The 22,333-nt window shown below is 36.2% G+C and overlaps 1 protein-coding gene across 1 annotated transcript in view; it reads left to right on the forward strand.

Moving 5' to 3' along the window:
• GFRAL (GDNF family receptor alpha like) overlaps positions 1-21,876 on the forward strand; it is a 71,901-nt gene extending 50,025 nt beyond the window's left edge. The window contains exons 9-11 of the mRNA XM_033217495.1: positions 19,130-19,225; positions 19,322-19,394; positions 21,740-21,876. Of these exons, the coding sequence (XP_033073386.1) occupies positions 19,130-19,225; positions 19,322-19,394; positions 21,740-21,803 (233 nt within the window). The 3' untranslated portion in view covers positions 21,804-21,876. The remainder of the gene's footprint in view (positions 1-19,129; positions 19,226-19,321; positions 19,395-21,739) is intronic.
• The last annotated feature ends 457 nt before the right edge of the window (positions 21,877-22,333 follow it).

The following is a 22,333-nucleotide window of genomic DNA, read 5'->3' on the forward strand; positions in this document are numbered from 1 at the left end:
TCCAACACTCTTCCTTTTTATAGATCTGCTCTCAAAAAGTCTGAGTAGTAGGAAATAATTTTACAGTTGATCCTTGACTGGTGTCATCACTGTAAGTAAGCAATTGATCCTAACACATCTTTGTTCTTAAATGTGTGCATCCCTTTAATGACTGATATGGTTGGCTCTATCTTTTAATGTCAGAAGATTGTTCCCAACTGATTTCCAGAACCAGCTGGCTTTTGTGAAATATTAACATAAAAACAACTCGAAATGTATATAGTCTTTCAAGAAGCTTTAGAAGATAGCCTTTCTGTACCTGTTTCTACCATTTCATTTCTTTTTATAACCATACTTCTCACCCATCTGTCTATTGATCCCTCATGTTAGATGTCAAGATGCTAGTAAGATTGGTTTATTCATCTTACTTGTCTGCATTCAATGGATAGATGATTTATTTGGCTGCATTTCATCCTGCCTTACAACATTTCATCTGTCTATTCCCAGTGAAGGTCTGGATTTAAAAATAACATTCCATTAGCGAGCATTTTTATAGAAAGTACTTTTAATACACCCTTTATATATGGAGGTGCATGATGCATAGTCTTACATTTTTTTCCTTAAGTACATAAAATGTTAAACTTAATTTTACCAAAATAATGTAAAGACTATGTAAAATGAATTAATAAAGGCCCAGACTCACTTTTGTAATTACATGTTATAATTTTTAATATTATCTGATCATTGACGGAAGAAAGAAGATTACAGACTATAAATAAAACACTGAGCTAAGTGAATTGTGAAAGACATTTCCCCTGTAAAAACTCCTCTCTCTTTCTCTCCCTGTCTTATGCACACATATATACGTACATATATACATAAATGCACATACATCACCTTCTAGTATAGCCAATTCATATAAATTAGTATTTCAGAGCTTTATGTTAAGTTTTGGCTTTAAATAAATCACTTCATCTAGCCAAAACCACTGACTTTTTCTTGGTTTCTACACAAAACTCTAATTCAAGTCTAGTTTCCTTCAAATTCAGTCCAGGTGCTAAAAAAGCTGCTTGGTTTTCCAAGGAACATTCAATAGAATTTCTCTACTCTGTATTCATATTTATATCACAGCCTCTAAACAGTCCACTATTTGGTATTTTCTGGATTAAAATGGCTCCATGGTGAATTTGTAGTCCATCAGATTCATAGACATTCACTTTTAAATGTTTGTTTTTCCTCTTAGAAATAAGTGATTATTCCTTAAGGATCTTGTTTTTCATTATTTGCATTGTTTTGAATTCTGTAGAGAACAGGCATATGTGTTTTAAGTTAGCAATGAAAAGAACAAGAACAAATAAACTTTTTATTTAAAATTACTTTAAATACCATCCAACGTAAAAATGTTGATTTATAATAAACTCTGCAACTCTTAGGTTTTAGGCTATTTAATATATACACTTAGAATTGTAGATATTTCTTTGAGTTGGGTCCTCAGGGATAAATCACTGTATTTAACCATTATTAGCTTTCAAATCTAAAATATAAATAGAGCTCCTTCTACTCTCCTGCCTCAGCCTGACTCTGAAATTTTGATTAAAAACAATGATCAGCAACAATGACTCTAGAAGTTAAAATCTGTGCTTGGAAATGTAAATAGACCTTATTACAGAGCACAGCCATAGAGAGACAATATAGCACCAGTATGTCTGGGTTCAAATAATTTTTCCATCATTTACAAGATAAGTAACTGTAAACAAGTTACTTCTCTCAATTTCCTTCCATTTCCAGTCTCTGAAATGAAAATCACAATAAACATTTCTAACTGAGAATATTGGTACAAAGATTATATCAGTAAAGAAATATCTGGAACATAGTAAAACTCAGTAAATATTATATTTTATCATAGATTTTGAGGGACTTGAAAAATCAGGCAAATCAATACTTTTTGAATAATTATGATGTTAAACAGGTAATATGGGTAGAAAATTTCTCGAAGATTTAAGGTATATGTCCTTAGAATAAGTGACTTCTTAAATATGGTATTATCTTTGAATAATTTTAGGGTAGATAATCAACTGGGGCTATTAGTTGCAAACTTCATTGTGCATAAGAATCACATGGTTTCCAGTTAAAATCCAGATTCTGATTCATTAGGTCTGGGGTAGGGCCTGAGATACGCATTTCTAACAAGCCACTAGGTGAGGCTGATGCTGTTGGTCTAAGGATCACATTTTAAATATCTATTACCTTAACAATTTCTTGAGGACATTTTAAGAAGAAATGAATTTACTATCCGATCCTCATATACAATTATGTGCTGCATAATGATGTTTCTGTCAAAGTCAGACTGCATATACGATGGTGGTCCCATAAAATTATGACACCGCATTTTTACTGTTATGCCTTGTTATACTGTGTTTTAGCTTCTCTGTGTTTAGGTACACAAATACCATTGTGTTACAAGTTGACTACAGTATTCAGTATTCAGTAACATGCTGTACAGGTTTGTAGCCTTTGAGCTACAGGCTAGACCATATAGCCTAGATCTGTCATAGACTATACCACCTAGGTTTGTGTACATTCCCTGATGTTTGCACAACAAAATCTCCTAATGATGATTTTCTCGGAATGTATTCTGGTCCTGATCACTAAGCTATACATGATTGTACATACCTTCCTGTCCTCTCCTGGGAAATAGACTAACCTGATTGACATGATGCAGTTTTTAATCCAATGGGCTTGAAAACTGGGGAATTTACGTTTAGGACCAGTTCCCAGGTGATGCTGAAATTGCTTGTCCAGGTACCACACTCCATGAAACACTGGCTTAGAGTACTCATTGATTCTTTTCTGAAAATCAGGTGGAGTCTGGCAATATTCACTTACTTAAATTATAAATATAGTATACACTACTGTTAAATTCATAGGGAGAACTTCAACACTAGTTCCTTTGAGATACCATCCTGATGTTTTTGAATTTGCTTACCAAGTCAATGGAACAAAAGATCTCACTCATAAGTGAGAGTTGAACAATGAGAACACATGGACACAGGGAGGGGAACATCACACAACGGGGCCTGTCGGGGGGTTGGGAGCCAGTGGAGGGACAGCATTAGGAGAAATACCTAATGTAGATAGTGGGTTGATGAGTGCAGCAAAACACCATGGCACGTGTATACCTATGTAACAAACCTGCATGGTCTGCGTGTGTATCCCAGAACTTAAAGTATATTTTTAAAAAAAAACTCAAAAGCTTCCATTTATCCCCACACAATAAAACATTCCCAGACTCAACAGAAAGAGAAGCATTAGTTTTTGTTTCTATTAATATAAATTATTACTATATTCCAGAGGCATTAGTATCAAGATTATCATGTTATAAACATGAAAAAGTAGACTTGGATAACTGGAGGAATTCCCATTGGCCCCACAATTTTACTGTTCACATTGATAACCACTAATGGGACAAATAAAAGTCAAGAGTCAGAAAGCATCTGAACACTGAGTGTCATCAATTGATCTTCAACATCAAGCACACTGTGTTTAGAAAGTAGTTAAGAATTTGTGCTTCGCACTGGGTAAAATTAGACGTGGAGGTAAAGAGCAACCAACAGATGTCTGTGTGTGTGTGTGTGTGTGTGTGTGGTGGGGAAAGATCAACTGGATAAGGTTAGTTGTTTAAACATCTAAGTCAAACCTGAATATATTTGAGTAAGTCATATTTTCCACGGTAACTTTTGCAACTTTAGAGGTGCTTTGGTCATGGCAGTTGGAATTTGCATCAGAACTTTACAAATGGGAAAATCTCAGTCCCTTAAGTTCATTCTAGATTTTCCTGATTTCTCCAAAAAGCAGCAAAAAAAAAAAAAAAAAAAAAGTCAGACTCAGCTACGAGGGTAGACTATGAGGAATGCTCCAACCTTGCTGATGGTATACTTAGGACTATCCTGGAAGGCATCAGTCTTTAGAATAGAGAGGTAAAGCCTGTAGATGAGATCCACCTGTGCAATTGGCTTTACATTTGCCATCACTTCTAGTGGAAAGCGCTAAGACAATCAGGTGTTTCCCTTTGAGCACACTACTACCTTCCTCGAAGAAACTACAGAAATAGTGAATGACTAATGGCCAGAAGCACATCATGAAAACATTACATTAATATTAGTATAAGAATCTGGACAAACTCTTGATAATTATCCCATTTGACCAACTTTAAGGAATCTTCTAATGGATCTGGTTGCCACTTTATCTCAACATTGTAAAATGATGACATGGAGAAAACTGAAGCTATAAACGATTTATCTTAAAAATGGAGATTTAGGCCGGGCGCGGTGGCTCAAGCCTGTAATCCCAGCACTTTGGGAGGCCGAGACGGGCGGATCACGAGGTCAGGAGATCGAGACCATCCTGGCTAACACGGTGAAACCCCCGTCTCTACTAAAAAAAAAAAAAAAAAAAACTACAAAAAACTAGCTGGGCGAGGTGGCAGCGCCTGTAGTTCCAGCTACCCGGGAGGCTGAGACAGGAGAATGGCGTGAACCTGGGAGGCGGAGCTTGCAGTGAGCTGAGATCCGGCCACAGCACTCCAGCCTGGGTGACAGAGCGAGACTCCGTCTCAAAAAAAAAAAAAAAAAAAAAAAAAATGGAGATTTAATAAACATCTAAAGATAATGCTTGCCCTTTTGAAGCTACATTCTGACTATTAATGCTAGCTGACTTGTCTTTTGTTTGCTCGAGAGATCCTGAGACCTAATTGACTGCTGTGTGTCAGACATTGTTCTGTTCGTTGTATGTGGCTTAATTGATTTAAGTTTTACAAGCAATATGTGAAGTAGGTGCTGTTTCTTTTACCCGAAAGAAAATGGAGGAGCCTAGAAATTAGTAACTTGTCCAAGTCACAAGAAAGACAGTAGAGCCAGAATTTAAACAAAGCAGTTTTTGGCACCAGAAGCTATGATTTGATTCACCATAATATACTGCTCTGGTCTAACAATATAAACCTTATAATTGTCAATTGATTATAAATGTTACTTTTCACAGGGAACATGCATGTATATAATAAGAGACTATTTTAAAAAAATGCATGTATATAAAAAGAGACTATTTGTTTGATGAGAGGCAATTTGTTGCGATATAAAGAAGAACCTAGGAAGCTACCTCCACCAGGTGGTGTAGAGGAAATTAGTTATCGTATCCCTAGAGCTCAGGTTTCTCACATATTAAATTCTAGTAAGGATTTCACAGAAATAGATGATCTCTGATATTAGATGTGTTCTGATAGTCTTGGATTAGGTAACTGAGGCTAAGTTCAGGGCCACTTAAGCAAACTCCAGACTGACTCTGTGTGGCCCCCTCTGGAGTGATTATTTATTTTAATATTACAAAGACTAGTAGCCCACCAATAACTTTTCTTGTCTTTCCTTTTTTTAAAAAATTATACTTTAAGTTCTAGGGTACATGTGCACAACGTGCAGGTTTGTTACATATGTATATATGTGCCATGTTTGTGTGCTGCACCCGTTAATTCGTCATTTACATTAGGTGTTTCTCCTAATGCTATCCCTCCCCCATCCTCCCACCCCACAACAGGCCCCAGTGTGTGATGTTCCCCACCCTGTGTCCAAGTGTTCTCATTGTTCAATTCCCACCTGTGAGTGAGAACAAGCAGTGTTTGGTTTTCTGTCCTTGCAATAGTTTGCTCAGAATGATGGTTTCCAGCTTCATCCATGTCCCTACAAAGGACATGAACTCATCCTTTTTAATGGCTGCATAGTATTCCATGGTGTATATGTGCCACATTTTCTTGACCAGTCTATCACTGCTGGACATTTGGCTTGGTTCCAAGTCTTTGCTATTGTGAATAGTGCCTCAATAAACGTACCTGTGCATGTGTCTTTATAGTAGCATGATTTATAATCCTTTGGGTATATACCCAGTTATGGCATAGCTGGGTCAAATGGTATTTCTAGTTCTAGATCCTTGAGGAATTGCCATACTGTCTTCCACAATGGTTGAACTAGTTTATAGACCCACCAACAGTGTAAAAAGTGTGCCTATTTCTCCACATCCTCTCCAGCACCTGTTGTTTCTTGACTTTTTAATAATCGCCATTCTAACTGGTGTGAGATGGTATCCCATTGTGGTTTTGATTTGCATTTCTCTGATGGCCAATGATGATGAGTATTTTTTCATGTGTCTGTTGGCTGCATAAATGTCTTCTTTTGAGAAGTGTCTGTTCATATCCTTTGCCCACTTTTCAATGGGGCTGTTTGATTTTTTCTTGTAAATTTGTTTAAGTTCTTTGTAGATTCTGGATATTAGCCCTTTGTCAGATGGGTAGATTGTAAAAATTTTCTCCTATTTTTACAATCCTTTCCTAATACTATACTAAAATTTTAAGAGAGTTTGTAGTATTTCTTGCTTTGTCCTTGAAAAAAGTACTTATTCTTTCAGAGAGTTAAATTGAGATTTGGGATAAAAGAGTTTTCTCTAGTTCCAGATTACTTACCTTTTGTTGCTTTGTTTTAAAAATTCTAAATAGCTAATAATGTGTCCAGATTCAATAAACAATCATAATAAAGCATGTTTCTTTGCTTCTAGTACTTATGTGTTTGAATCTATAAAACTGCATATTTTTTAGCAAGAAACAATAATTTTCACCTAAGGGACATTCAAAAACATGATGTGCAACTTTTGTCATCTACAAATCCAGTAAGTTGGCCCTTATTTGCCACTTTGACCAGGAACTATTGTAAATGTGTGTGAATTTAAGTGAATGTGTGTCTGTTGGCTCTGTTTTTGTAAGTACATGTGTATAGGGAATCCTTACCTGTTTTGGTTTGGGCAACTTAAAATTAGGTTACTGAGAGAGACCCAGCTTCCCCTCATCTCTCTCAAGATTTGACTAACAGAGGCATCATATCTGGCTACATCTTCCACCTTTGTTTGCTAAGATTTCAACCAGATACTCTAAGGAATTATCTGGAAGATTTTATCCTAGGACCTTTCAAAATTCAAAACTCCCTCAAGAGAAGAGACATGGAGGAATAGTTCCTAAAGATGCAGCTCATTCCAATGGAGACAAATGCTGGCTTTAGTTTCACCACTAGGTTTACTTGCACTCAAAAGTTCCCAATAAAATCCAGCTGGTTTAAATTTTGTCTGGAGACCTGAAACCCTGCATATTTGGCTAAGGCTTCCTATTTTGCAGTAAATGCTTCACAGGGCTGTAATCTGGAAATACTGAAGTGTACAAACCCTCAACAGAAACAACAGGAGAACAGCTGTCTTCTACCTTCGTTTTCTCCCAACCCTACTCTTAAAGGCGTAGGTGTTGTTAAGGGAGGGGAAGAAATCTGCCACTGAACATGAAATGTTGTATGAATCATCATTTGACTACCTTTGTTGTTTCCTCAAAGCCAAAACATAAAGATTAAAGAGTTGCCATTGATGAGTGAGACAATTCACATTTTGGCATTACTAGAGAAGAAAGGAGCATTTAGGATCATGGAGGGAAATAAAACAACAAAACAATGCTGTTGCAATTTGAACAATAACAGCTTTCAGTATATGAAATCATAGTGTTATCTTTTCCATTTTCCACCCTTATACTTTCATTGGCTTCATACAATCCTCTTGTTGCCTATAATTGGGGATAGGGTTAGTGCCAAAGCTGCATAAAACAAGCAGCCTTTCCTTTGTACTTTCTTTGCATCGTGATCGTGTATGTGAAGTCATAAAAATCATTTATTATGAGCATGTGTATTTTTGGCTTAAAGAGCCAAGTATTCTTGTGACAACAATATAATAGCATCAGATGTATTGCCATAAAACACCATATGTGGGCACTTAATAGTTACTGCCCTGGCACCTACATGCTGGGATATCATCTTAAAGAGGGACTCTTTAGAAAAAAAGAATGTTTGGTACTTAGACAAATAAAGCTCCTAGGATGAGGTAGGTGAGTAATGAGTAGACGTTTGTAAAGAATCCATTGATGATGGCAACAGTTCATCTTCTATTGATATCAGATTTTCTGAGCTAATCTGCTAGAGTTCTTTTCATGGGTCCAAGAAAATCCTTTACAACATTGCAAACGTCAATAAATATCTCTCAGGCTAAAAGTTGCAAGAATGTTTTAATATCACATTTACAGCTAATAAGCTGTAAAATGAGCACAACATAATTTTTATTCTGCTCACCCATTACTCTTTGGAAAGCATTTATGTAGGGCATGTTGTACAAATCATAGTAAACAAATTAGTTCTCAATCTAGATAAAAGAATGTAGAATGGATGAAAGCCACTGCATGGCACATGTGAGCCCTTGGTGGTGCTTTGAGCCTCTGTGACAGACACGCTCCCCATTGTCTCTGTCCTTTCTTCTAGCTGCTGCCTTAGGGTGGAATAGTTTCCCTTGGTTGCCACTGAAGCTAGAGACTAAGCTTTCTCAAGCACCAAATGCACTTCGAGTTTGCTGTAACTCCGGGACTGATGTTCTACTTCTGCATTAGCACCTGAGTCAGGTGGCCAGACACTGACTGTAGACACATGCTAGTGTCTTTCAAAAAACTCAGTTGCAAAAGGAGGCCAGAGTCCACTAGTTCCTAAGTGTATGTCTGCTGTAGTTGAGAGTAAAGGCAATTTGAAACAAAAAAAGTCACGTAATTCTGTTTGCAGAGTTTTCTCAAAGGGTGACTCATCTTAGTGATACACTGCTGTGTGTCACTGGGGTTTGTGTAGGAAGATGCTACTCTTGGTGTTTTAAGTTTCTAGGCCAGACATGATTCAGTCCCTGCATCTCTATTCACTAACTCTTTCTAGTATAACAGACAGTCTAAAACTTACAATGGTATTTTGTTGAAAGAACATATGGTAACTATTACATTGAAAATGTACACTAAGCATATGTCTACAACCCTAATAGCTACTTCCAACACTTCTACACAACTGCTTCGACTCAGTCAATTTCTCTTACTGTTCTTTGGCCCAAACTGCCATTCTAGCACCCCTACCCTAAAATGGAAATATTATTCCTTTTAATTGCTTTTGTTATTTTAATACTGCCAGGTAGCAGAAAGGGAATTTTTGAGGTGGTAACATCTCTTACTGATCCAAATATGTTTTTCTTCAGTTGGCCAAACTGGCTTAGCAGTTACTGTCATTTTGTCTGGTTCTTCTCCACCAGCTTATTTTTGAAGGTCTTTTCCTAATAAACATAACCCCCAACCTCTCCCTCTTCCTGTTCTTCCCCCAGCTCCCCTCGCGAATAAAGAATTTCAATTCCACTAGTCCACTATAATGTTGTTTATGATCTGATTTCTCTTTTTCATTTCCAAAATCATGAGTTTTCCCCTCTCTACTAATGGTCTACATCCTGACTGTGTAGATATATGTTTTAATTTTTTTTTTAATTCTTTTAAAAATTTTATGTTAAGTTCAGGGGTACATGTGCAGGTTTGTTACATAGGTAAACTTATGTCATGGGGCTTTGTTGTACAGATTATTTCATCACCCATGTATTAAGCCTAGTACCCTTTAGTTATTTTTCCTGTTCATCTCTCTCCTCTCACCCTCCACTCTCCAAAAGGCCCCGGCCAGCATATGTTGTTCCCCTCTATGTGTCTGACCATGTATTGAAAGGGTATAGAAAAATATTTGAAATTATGAATGCCTAGTACTTATCTCTACTTTTCCCTTGCCCTATTAAATCAAAACCTACAGCAATAGAACCCAGAACTCTCTCATTGCTCCATAGGTAATACTAATGTGTAACCACTAGCAAAACATAGCAATGCTCCATAGGTAATACTGATGTGTAACCACTAGCAAAACATAATTTCTTAATTTAAAAAATATAGCTCCTGTTGTATGTTTACCCTCTGCAAGTTACCTTACATGTCTTGCCTCATTTAATCCTCACAAAAAATACAGTGTTATTATCCCAAAATTTCCTAGGATAGAAAACTGGAGCACAAATGAGTCAGAAAAAAAGAAGGAAAAACAAAAGTACAAGTTTTAGAGCATGATTGGAAGCCAAAGGCTGACCCCTTTCTACTATGCTACACTACTCCTCACTGCACTCTATTATCTATGTTTACTAGTATTTTTATTTCTAATTCTCATTATGTATTTGTGTGTATATGTAAAGTGACAGATCAGCTGGAAAATCCACATTTATAAAAGGTACTGATACCTCATATGGTAATGCAGTACTGTGAGGTGTTTATGAATACAAGGAATGTGGCCCTGACTGATGTGGTATACTTTAAATCTCAGTAGAGATAATGATTAAATTAACACGGTGCATAATAAATAAGGAGTGACTGCAATTAATGCATATCTCACTGCCTAATGTTTCCCAAAAAAGAAGGGAAAGCCTTCCTATTTCCAAGGTGGAAATATTCGTCAAGGCTCTCCTGACCTTTCTTCAGGTTCACTTTCCTCCTTTCTCACCTTTCTTTAACCCCTTTTTACTTTTTCTTCTCTTTTTACCTGCAGGTCTATTGACAGGTATATGAGAGGAGAGAAGAAAAAGCTAGTATTAAGCACCCACAATCTGTCAAAAATTTTCATTTGTGGTATATTATTACCCCCCTGAATTAACTTTTGCTGTGTTATACACTAATACGCAATCGCCAAATTTCAGTAGCATACAAAAACAAAGATTGATTTCTAGGTCATGCTACATGTAGGCAGCTGGGGGCTGACTGCTGAGGTCCTGCTTCCCATTTCTAGACTCAGGCTGAAGGCACAGTTGCCATTGGGAACATGCCATTTTTATGAAAAAGATAAAAACAAGCAACAAGATCACACTCTTAAATATCTGCATGAATATATGTCCTTTCTTTCTTACATTTTTGACAAATGCAAGTCAAAGTGAAGCCCATATCAGTGGAGTGGTAAATATACACCCCCCATAGAAAGTAGTGCTCTAGGCCAGGCGCGGTGGCTCACATCTGTAATACTTTGCAGGGTCAAGGCAGACGAATCATGAGGTCAGCAGTTTGAGACCAGCCTGACCAACATGGTGAAACCCCATCTCTACTAAAAATACAAAAATTAGCCAGGCGTGGTAGCGGGTGCCTGTAATCCCAGCTACTTGGGAGGCTGAGGCAGGAGAATCACTTAAACCCGGGAGGCGGAGGTTGCAGTGAGCCGAGATCGCGCCATTGCACTCTAGCCTTGGCAACAGAGGGAGACTCCATCTCACACACATACACACACACACACACACACACACACACAGTAGTGTTCTAACTCACAGGGCATTGGATGGTGCATAAATATATTTTTACAGCAAAAGATAAGTGAATCTTTATAAAAAAATACAATCTATCCCAATACTCTTTTTATATAGGGGAAATACGAGACTCAGAGGTTAAACTGTCCAAGGGTAGTCCATCTGGTGGATGACTCATTTAAGACTGTAGTCAAGTTTTTTCTAATTCCACAGCCACTGTTCTTGGATTTGCACAGCCAGATTGAAGAGAGGGAGACAGACTTAGTTCTCTCTTCTATTATTTTTTCATCTTTCATTCCAAATGTTTTCTAAAACATCATGTCACCTTAAGGACCTAGGAATAATCTTTGATTTAATCCTCTTCATTTTTTCATATCAAATAAAACACTACATTGTCTAATGCTTAATAATGAAACTTTTTTTGAGCACTTAACATGTGTCAAACACCATTTCAAACCCTCTTCACGTATTGTTTTATTTTATTTTGAACCATAAGTTTTGTGGTAGGCATTATATCACTTTAAAGACAAAGGGCTGCACATGGTGGCTCCTCCATGTAATCCTAGAGCTTTGGGAGGCCAAGGTAAGAGGATTGCTTGATGCCAGGAGTTTGAGGCCACCCTGGGCAATAATAGCAAGGCCTTGTCTCTAGAAAAAATAAAAATTAGTAGGGCATGGCGACATGCCCCTGTAGTCCTAGCTACTCAAGAGGCTGAGACAGGAGGATTGCTTGAGCCCAGGAGTTCAAAGTTGCAGTGAAGTATGATTATGTAACCTGGGAAACAAAGCAAGTCCTTATCTCAATAAAAAAGGATAAAAACATTGAGGAAAAAAATCTCAATAACTGGCCTAAAATGACTGAGCGGGCGTGAAGTAGAGCTGGTTTTTAATCCGCATCTGAGGGTAACACTTGTGATTCTATGCTCTGCATCATTCTGTTTTCTAATGAAAATCTTTCTTTTAAATATATCCTACACTTCTCTCTTCTTGATTCCAGCTTCTATTGCCTATTTTTAGTTTGTATCTTCCTAAGCCTAAATTGCTGCTATTGCTTTCTAGTTAGATTTCACTTATGAAACCAACCTATATACCGTGACTAGACTAATTCTTAAACTCTGCCTTGATCACTTTTGTGTACAGAAGACATTCATTGTTCTTCCTTCTTCCTACTTTCATCCTTCCGTCATATAAACTCCTTCATCTGATTTCCAAGGACACCCAGAGTGCGAATTATTCTTATTTCCCACTAGTCCTTAAAGTGTACCATTTACCTGGTTTTCCCTTATTGATTCAACCTTGCTTTAGTTACATTTTTCCCCTTACTGGAAACTAGATCAAGAACTTTACAAGAGCAAGGTCATGTATCATTTTATGAATATCTCTCCATATTGATTGTTGTTATGCTAGTTTTGAAGTAGGAAGTAATTACTTACGCAGGTAATCTTTACTTGGTTCCAAATATGGTGCTTTTCATCACATTGTTCTGTGGACATTTACAGGTAACTAGGAATAAGTGATCCATGAATTCATTTCTGGTTCTGCTGTAATGGGTCTCCTCGATAAACAGCAGATTCTAAATTCTCTGTATCTCACGGGGACATGTTGGGAAATTGAAGAATGCCAGATTAACTGGCAGCAAAAGTGGGATTGATGTTGCATCACGTTGACCTCTCTGAGGAACAATAGGAGTAGCACTTGAAAGGTCAGGTATCTTTCAAACCTCAGGGTGAAAGTTTGCTTGAACACATGGACAAAGAGTGGAGAACAACACCCATGGGGGCCTACTGGAGGGTGGAAGGTGGGAGGAGGGAGAGGATTAAAAAAACTAATGGGTACTAGCTTTAATACCTGGGCGATAAAATACTCTGTACAACAGACTTCCATGACACAAGTTTACCTGTGTAACAAACCTACACATGTACCCTTGAACTTAAAAATTAAAAAAAAAAAACAGAATAACATAACATAAAATAAATAACTGAAAAAGAAAAAAGAAAAGAAAAATTTGCTTGGCTCCCAGAAAAACAGACGAAGAGAAATTGTGGTACCTAGCGTTTCTATATATGTGTGTCTAGTAGAGGTAAGGATAATAAATCAGTACTTACATTTATCAACATATAATATTTTCAATGTGGTGTTCTCTTGCCTTCCATTGACTAAGCAAAAATAAATATCCTCAATGAACATCTTATGCCTGCACAAATTTTATAAATCCTTGCTATTTAATCAAATATATTCATGTTTTCCAATTTGTTTTGTTGGATTCTAAAATATATCCCCTGGAGAAAGTAAATTTAGGTAATATATGGCACTATATTATGTTAAAAAAACTGAAAAATACTTGCAACAAAAATGCATATATTATGTCTAACCCATAATTTTCTAAAGTCATTTACGTATGGGATCTTTTGTTTGCCTAACCCATAAAAGTATTCTGCAGAACTAGTGTTTTATGGAACATAATTTTAAAAACTCTATCTCTTCTAAAAAAATGTCGAATTTACTATGTCCTCTTGAAAATAGAAAATGACAAAGGGTTCTACTCTAGTAAAATGGCCTGGGAAAATGTTTCCCAGAAGGTGGTCTTTAGGCAGGCACCTGAAGAAAGAGAAGAAGTCTGTTCTAGGAAGAGACAATAGAGACTGCTCCAGCAGTAAAAAAAAAAAAAAAAAAAAAAAAAAAAAAAAAAATGTTTAATGTGTTTTGTAAACTAAAAGGAAGTAAGAGAAAGAGGAAGGAAGGAAAGGAGGCAAGGAGGGAGGAAAGAAGCCTCGTGGTGGCTGGAATTAAATGGGCAAAGACAAGATTTAATATACCAAAGAGGCTTCTAAGGGTTTGGATCATGTGGGACTTTCTAGACATGGTAGAGGCTTTAGATTTTCATTTAAGTTCAGTGAGAGGCTATTTAAAGATTTGAAGTAGGGGAAATAAATGATTTCATTTGGACGTTTAATAGATAACCCTGATTGCTTTCATTGGAGTCAGGCAGAAGTGAAAACAGGAAAAAAGTTGAGATTATTGGGGGTATTTATTGAAGCACCTATGCTAGGATATCATGATCACTTTAGCTAGTTCAGTGGAGTTTGCAGTGAGGAAGAATAAAGATACCCATTTATGTAAAATCAAGAAGACAAACTGGCTAATGGGATACACAATGGAAAGAAGGGAAAAAATCTAGGATAATTGTCAGATTACCTGAATGATGTGGATGGGCTATATCATGTACTGAGATGAGAAACACAGTGAGAGAAGTTAGTATAGTAAGAGGAAACCTAAATTTAATTTAGAACTTGTTAAATTTGAGATAATTATCAGATATGCAAGCAAAAATATCAAGAAGGTAGATCAATATGAATCTGTAGTTTACTTAAAATCATTGGAAAATTGAGACCACTCAGTGAGATTATTAGGTTTCTTCTTACTAAAGGGGAGGGGCAGGACTGAATCATATTAAAGGGAAGGGCCGGGACTGAACTCCAGCCTTTAGAAGTTGAAGACAGCAGAAGAAGCCAATGAAGAAGAATATTTGCAATGACCAAGTAAGCCTTAGCTGATCTTGAAATAATTTCAGTGTAATAGTGAATCAAAAACCTGTTTGGAAAGGTTGTAAAGTGAAATGGGTTGAGGAACAGAGACAATTATTAAGACAACTATTTCAAGACATTAGGCTACTGAAGGATAGTCACAAAAAGTGGAAGGTAGATGTCATATTGACAGTTTAATGCAGTAGTGTGAGATCTTTTCAAGATGACTTGAAGATGTACTAATGAGAAAGGAAGGAAAAGTAGAGGTAACAAACTGGTTCCTGAACCGTCATCTTTTAAGTGGTCTTTGGGGACTGACAGCAAAGACATCAAATCTGGTGTATTTTCACACCGCACTCAACAATACTGAAAAAGTACACGTGGATCACTTTTTTAAAAATCTCCACTGTCTGTTAATAGTAAACGCTCACTAAATACTTTTGAAGAAAGGCAGAATGAGAGAAGGAGGGGAAGGAGGAAAGGAAGAAAAATGAGAAAAAGAAATCCCATATTTTATCCTTGTTTTCCCTTCTATTCTCGTTACAATTATGCATTGTTTCTGATGGAGGTTCCCCATTTCAAAACTCAGTAATTTATAAAACTTTCTGGATTATCTCATTCCAAATGACTATGAACACTCTCCAAAAGATACGTCTTTCTTTTATTTTTTCCTGACTCTCCCCTGTTGTTTTCAATCAGCCTATGGAGAAAAAAAAAATCTATATAAAAAAGCCAGCTAGGTAAAATTTTACACATTTTCCAAAGGGTAGCCATTAGTGAATTATTCAATGTCAAATGAAGACATCAAAACTTTTCTGGACAATCAGTGGTGCTGTCACTTATGTATTTTTTCATTGAAAACATTCCATACATTGAAAACCTCCAAATATGAAATATAAAGTTTTGAAATTTATAAATTATAGTACAAACTATTTTTATTCTTATCTTTCATTTGTCGTATTTATTACAAACTCACCTAGTGCTTGTGTAATATAATTCAAGGTAAAAATTACTGTTCAATTTTGTGAACTTATTTTTTTTCCCATGAAATTCATTCTAGATACAGGCATTTTTTTCCCCAAAGCTGACTCTTCTAAATTATGTTTTAATTAAAATGAAATGAAGGTTTATAAATTTGCAGTTTGTGATATGTTTAATCTCTATTTCAAATTATATCTCAAGTATTCTGACATTTATTTCTAAGTCATTGCTTTGTCTCTGATCAACCATAACTTTTACTGTGCATTTACTGTTTCATATGAATTATACAAGCAGAGTTTCAGTCCCCATGAACTCTCAACTACTGTTGCACAAGGATTTTGGAAAAAAAAGAAATAATAATGCTCACCTCTCCATAGCTCATTTGGGGAGAATACTCTCTAAATTTGTTCCTAATGCAAGATTGAAATTAATCTTGATTTCCCATCAGATGCACAGGGATTTTACAATATAGTTCATAATTGTGTTTAATTTCTCCAGGGTACAAATTAAGATAAACAAGTCACTGACCGTGTTTATCTATAAATAGAGCAGATGGTGTGGGACTGAGGTTAGTTATCAACTTTGCTGACTTTAATTTCGTGATTATAAAACGCTATAAACTTCACTGTTTATAAAAGGCAGGGAAGGAACTCCAGTGGGCTTCAGTAGCCAAGAAACTCTCAGTAACATTATCTCTGTAACTGATATTTGGTATCCTCCTAGGGTGCAATATTTAAGATTGTGGAGTGGTTGCTAGTCGCATTTAAATTTTCACTGGGATAATTAGCTAACATTTCTGTCATTGATCTATTAAAACGTTGTTAATGAGTTCCATGTGAGAAGAATTTAGTAAATGAGATGATTCTTTCTAAACTCTGCTAGGTGAGTGTTTTAACAATTACTTAAGGCAGTTACATATCTAAAAAAAAGCCTTTTTTGTTTCAAAACAATACATTTTTTCTTTTGCAAAGATGAACTGTAACACCCAACTAGACTAAGTGTACTTAGGGATAGAATTTCATAAGGAAAAACCATAGCATCATTTAGATAATTAATCATCTAAGGTATATTGTATATATTTAGACCATGAATATAGCTACAACTTTTATTTAAAAGGCCATAGAACTTAAAAAGAAGTAAAACTATTGATTCTTCATATTCTGAATTGATTTAAATACACAGTTTTATTGTGATCATTTATTTTGCTAAAAGTCTATATGATCAATGTGATTACAATTAATTTTTTTCAAGGACCCCTTATAAAAAAGTTAAAATTAAATTAAAATTTCTCAGTTTTCCCCTTTCAACTTTATAGTGAATAAAAAAGTTGTTTTACAATCACAAAAGTAAAAAATAATTCACAATTTCTACCTCTATTACTTTTACATTTTTAAGTGGTTTATTTTTCATTCTAACAGGGGGGAGGCTTTTTTTCTTTTTCTAGAGTCAGAGTCTTGCTTTTTCACCCAGGCTGGAGTGTAGTGGCTTGACCACAACTACTGCAATCTGGAACTCCCGGACTCAAGTGATCCTCACACCTCAGCCACCAGAGAATTTAGACTACAGGTGTGCACCACCATGCCCAGCTAATCTTTCAAGTTTTTAGAGATGGGGTCTTGCTATGGTGGCCAGGCTGGTTTCAAACTCCTGGGCTCAAGTGATCTTCCCACCTTAGCCTTCCAAAGTGCTGGTGTTACAGTCATCAGCCACACTGGAGGCTTCTTAAATAGATGATAATCCAATATGCAAGTTGGAGGCTAAAACTGTTTTAAAAAATGCCTTAACTGTGTTTGAGTTCAGACCCCCTGAGAATGAGTTTTCTAATGACAAAATTCTCAGTTACTTTTCTAGTTCTATATTGGGCTGCTTCTTTGTGACCCACTCTGGGAGGTTTATTACTGGTGTGAAACTCCAATGTATCTGTCTACCGATTATTGTTAACACAGTGCTCAAATGTTGGCCCCCAATAAGCTGTCTTCTGAACAGCAGCAGCCCTGGGTGGAGAGAGAACTGAGTGGAACATTTGGTCATAAAGTCATGTACCTCATGAGGACATTCTGATCAGCGACAGACAGACTATATATCAGTGGTCCCATAAAATTATAATACTGTATTTTTTATAGTATCTTTTCTATGTTTAGATGTTTAAATGCACAAATATTTACCATTGCGTTAAACTTATCTAAAGTATTTAGTACAATAGCATACACTGTGTGTGGTTGTAGCCTAAAAGCAAAGGCTATGTTATATAACCTAGGCATGTGGTAGGCTATACCTTGGTGTAAGTACACTCTATGATGTTCACACAAGCACAACATGGACTAAGCCTGCATTTTTCAGCACATATCCCCATCATTAAGCAATGCTTGACTGTAGATTTTCTTAACTCCCTTCCTGCTCAGAGCTTGTTGTCACTAGTTTTCATCAGATGTAATATCCCACTGTTTGATACTTCCATTTTTGTAAACAACTGTCTACTCATAGTGTCAGGTCTCAAAAATGCAATGAAACATCTATGACAGAAGACAGTAAAACCTCTCTAAAGTGGAAGCTTTATCTCATTTTTCTTACTATCTCAAAAGCAACTTTAACCTTCATTATATAAATTGGTTACTAAACTATTGGTATGTTTGACATTCATATTTGTCTCTAATTAAGGAAAACTAGGAGTGATTTCACTTTAAAGTTATGGATAAAAATCACCTAAAAGAGATCTTTCAGTTAATTTTAACAATTGTATCTTTCTGTCGTTAAAGTAGAATAGCCAGAGAAAAGACTGTTCTCACAGGAACAGATTTGTTTTTATGACCTGGCCACTTTAAAGCATGATTTCTAGAGTTGTGAGGCTATTGGAAACTGATGGGAATGTGTTTCTCGGAAACATGACCAAGAAGACTAGCGCCTCAGAATGGCCAGGAATAGCTCTGAAGGGAGGCAAATATAGCTAACAGAAGAAACTGAAGGTTTAGCTAATGGAGAGAAAAAGAGACAGAACAAGGGAATTAAGCAAAACTAGGTATTCCAGTATCTGAGTGCAGCGGTACATAAAAACAATCACTTTTGTAAAGAAAGCATCTTTTTCAATATCCCAAAGGATGGCCTAAAGTTACTATCTTTTATTTTTCTTGTCTGTATATAAGATACAATGATTTATGTTATAAAATATAATCATTGTACTAATCTTGGTTTGAAAAAAATAAAAGCTTATATAGGGAAATCATCTGATTAAAAGGGGAAAAACAGGCTGTTAAAATTTAAGAAAATTGTTGTACTCAAATCTATCAGATTAAAATAATGTAATAGAAATAAATTGCTGCCTTATAAGATAAAGCAAATTGTAATCCATAAAATTAAAATAATGTATGATATGTAACTACTTTAATCTCATTTTTGTGATTTTCTTTCAGATTATCCAACCCTGTCTAATGTCAAAGGCATGACATTGTATACAAGAAAACATACAAACAAAATCACTTTAACTGGATTTCAGTCCCCCTTCAATGGTCAGTTAAAAATCAATCCTCTATAATATTTATATTATTTATTTCCTCTAAAACTCCAGTGGCTATCTTTTCTTAATCTTTTTTTTTTTTTCCTAGGAGAGGTAATCTATGCTGCCATGTGCATGACAGTCACCTGTGGAATCCTTCTCTTGGTTATGGTCAAGCTTAGGTAACTGAATATAAGTCAGAAGGAAAGGTCTGAAAGGGAGTCACTTAGCTGTGTTAAAGTATGTTGCGCAATGGCTGAGCTTACAAAGAGCCTGAGAATGAAAGCTTCTCTGTTAAGACATACTAAATCAAGTTTTATGTGGCATAGGTCCATGGAAACGTTACTTTCAGTCTTCCTACGTAAGGGAAATGTGATCATAGGAGATTTTTTATGTTGCATTTTATAAGCACATATGCATTGTATGTTCCTTCCAATTAAACTCTTATCAATCTCTCCCCTTGGCTTCCCTACCAAATCCAAATTGAACTTTGCTGCATTCGTTATTCAAATCATTTTCATGATTGATAGGCTCGCATAACTGACCTGTTGTTCATGCAGTTTATATTTACCTAAAGATGTATTATTCACTCTGATTTTTAATATGCTAATACATTTTATTCATTTTTAATAGACAGTTATTGAAAAAGACATTTAATAAGGCCTCACAGAGTGCCCCTAGAAAGACATTACCATTGCCTGACATTAATTTATTCTCCAAATCTTGGCTGCTTTTATTGCTGGAATGTAGTAATGCTCCAGCAGGCATGTGAGACATTGAGATGAGATATACATCAACCTCTAGATTTCTAAATGTCTGGTGTTTAAAATTTTTCCACTTATTTAGCATCTACAACTATACATAAAGTAGTGTAGACTTATCTTTAATTTTTAAAAAAAGTTCATATTTAAACATCAATCATGTTCATTTACTTATTCCTTGTACGTATGAGTACATGTCTGTGAAATTTGACTAGCATAAATATTAATGAAGAGATATACATAAGTGTGTATACAGCCATATATACATGTAAGTACATACACAAACTATATTTATCCGTAAGATTGGGCCTTTAGAGGAACAGAAGTATTCGCTGGAGATTTACCTCATAACATTTGACACCTAGAAAGATTAATTCAGTCAACCATACAATGCATGTAAACATATCTTGCTCCTCCAGAGATCTCAGACTTCAAAAGGCCTTGACAATTAGGCAAATAAAAGAGTGGCATGAGAAGGTGTTTGGTGATACCAAGGGGTCAGGTACATATGGACATCCTCATTTATTTATTTTTAAACGCAATGCCAGCTAAACAAAATGTATCCACTGTTTGGACCCAACCCCTCTAAGCATTTAATTTGATGTTAACTGAAACCAGTACCAAACACACTGCTTTTCTCCAAGGCCGTAAAAGTTATATTTGTATGAGAAGATATTCCATGGGTTCTAACATTTGGTTTGAAAGACAAATAATTAAAGTCCATTGCTAAGAGGGATAAATAGCATTTGGAATTTATTAAGGTTTACTTTATTTGGTTTTGAGTACTTGAGAACACTGTTTAGTTACTGTTCTTGCCTAGATATTCCATGACAAACATTGTTACAAAAAAATATGGACAGTTTTCTGGCCCAGCAAAAGCATCTTTAATGGTTCTTAGTCTTCACTTCTTAACTACATACAGAATGTATAAAATTTACACCTGTTCCATGAGCCCACTGGTTTTTAGATATTACTGTTGTGCTACAGGTATAAGGTATAGACTACTCGTAATTCCCTATGTATTTGTTGTAACTGCATATTTTTTCTCACCTTCACAGAAGGCATATCCCTTTTTTGGATGGCAGTGGGGGTGTTATTATTATGGACAAATATTTTGAATTTATTCTAATGTGTATTTTAAAGCAAGTTATTCATACTATTAAATATATTTGTATTTGGTTACACATTATTTTCATATAATTTAAAATTTATCATAATGTATAATCTGAAAACCCCAAGCCCAGGATAAAAGAGACAAAATTAGAAGCCATTATAAAAAGAACAAACTGAAACAAAAGCATCACTGGCAACAAAACCTGTGTTGCCCCACACCTGAGATAAATAATGCTCCCTAAAGAAAGAATGGTTGCTGTTTCAGACATTGTTCACTCACCTGATGGTCAGGCCTAACCCACATGAATACCTGTCTTCTGTAAGGAATAAGGTAGTTGCATTTGTTTCATGTTATGCTATATTCAGACAGCCCTGAGCCTTCAAAGAAGTTTTCAGAGAAACAACTAAAAATGTAAATATTTGTGAAAAGAAAGGATTTTTTAAAAAATGATTACTTGGACATCATAGTTAAAGTTGTGATGCTTCCTAGAAAGACAATACGATATTTTACTCTTGGGACTTTACATTCTGGAAATTGATTAATTTTTTCCTCCAGGGCGCACTCCAGCAAAAATACAAACACAGGAGCACATTTGTGAAATCCTTAAAATGGCATGTTGTTAACTTTTACTTTTACTTTTACTTTTATACAGAACTTCCAGAATATCAAGTAAAGCAAGAGATCTTTCACCGAGCCAAGTACCCGGAGAACTCTGATTCATTAGGAGTCATGGACCCATAACAATCACTCCCCTTCCCCTTCCCTTCCCTTCCCTTCCTTCCCTTCCTTCCTTCCCTTCCCTTCCTTCCCTTCCCTTCCCTTCCCTTCCTTCCCTTCCCCTTCCCTTCCCTTCCCCTTCCCTTCCCCTTCCCCTTCCCTTCCCTTCCCTTCCCTTCCCCTTCCCTTCCCTTCCCCTTCCCTTCCCCTTCCCTTCCCCTTCCCTTCCTCCCCTCCCCTCCGCTGCCTTCCCCTCCCCTCTCCTCCCCTCCCTTTTTCTTTTCATCTTTTTCTTTTCTTTTCTTTTTTTCTTTTCTTTTTCGAGGTGAAATTTTGCTCTTATTGCCCAGGCTGGAGAGCAATGGCTCAATCTTAGCTCACTGCAGCCTCCGCCTCCCAGATTCAAGCGATTTTCCTGCCTCATCCTCCTGAGTAGCTGGGATTATAGGCACCCACCACCATGCCCAGCTAATTTTTTGTATTTTTAGTAGAGATGGCGTTTCGCCAAATTGGCCAGGGTGGTCTCAAA

This window comes from Trachypithecus francoisi, unplaced genomic scaffold (genome assembly GCF_009764315.1).
Source record: "Trachypithecus francoisi isolate TF-2019V2 unplaced genomic scaffold, Tfra_2.0 Lachesis_group10, whole genome shotgun sequence".
Classification (NCBI taxonomy): Eukaryota; Metazoa; Chordata; class Mammalia; order Primates; family Cercopithecidae; genus Trachypithecus; species Trachypithecus francoisi.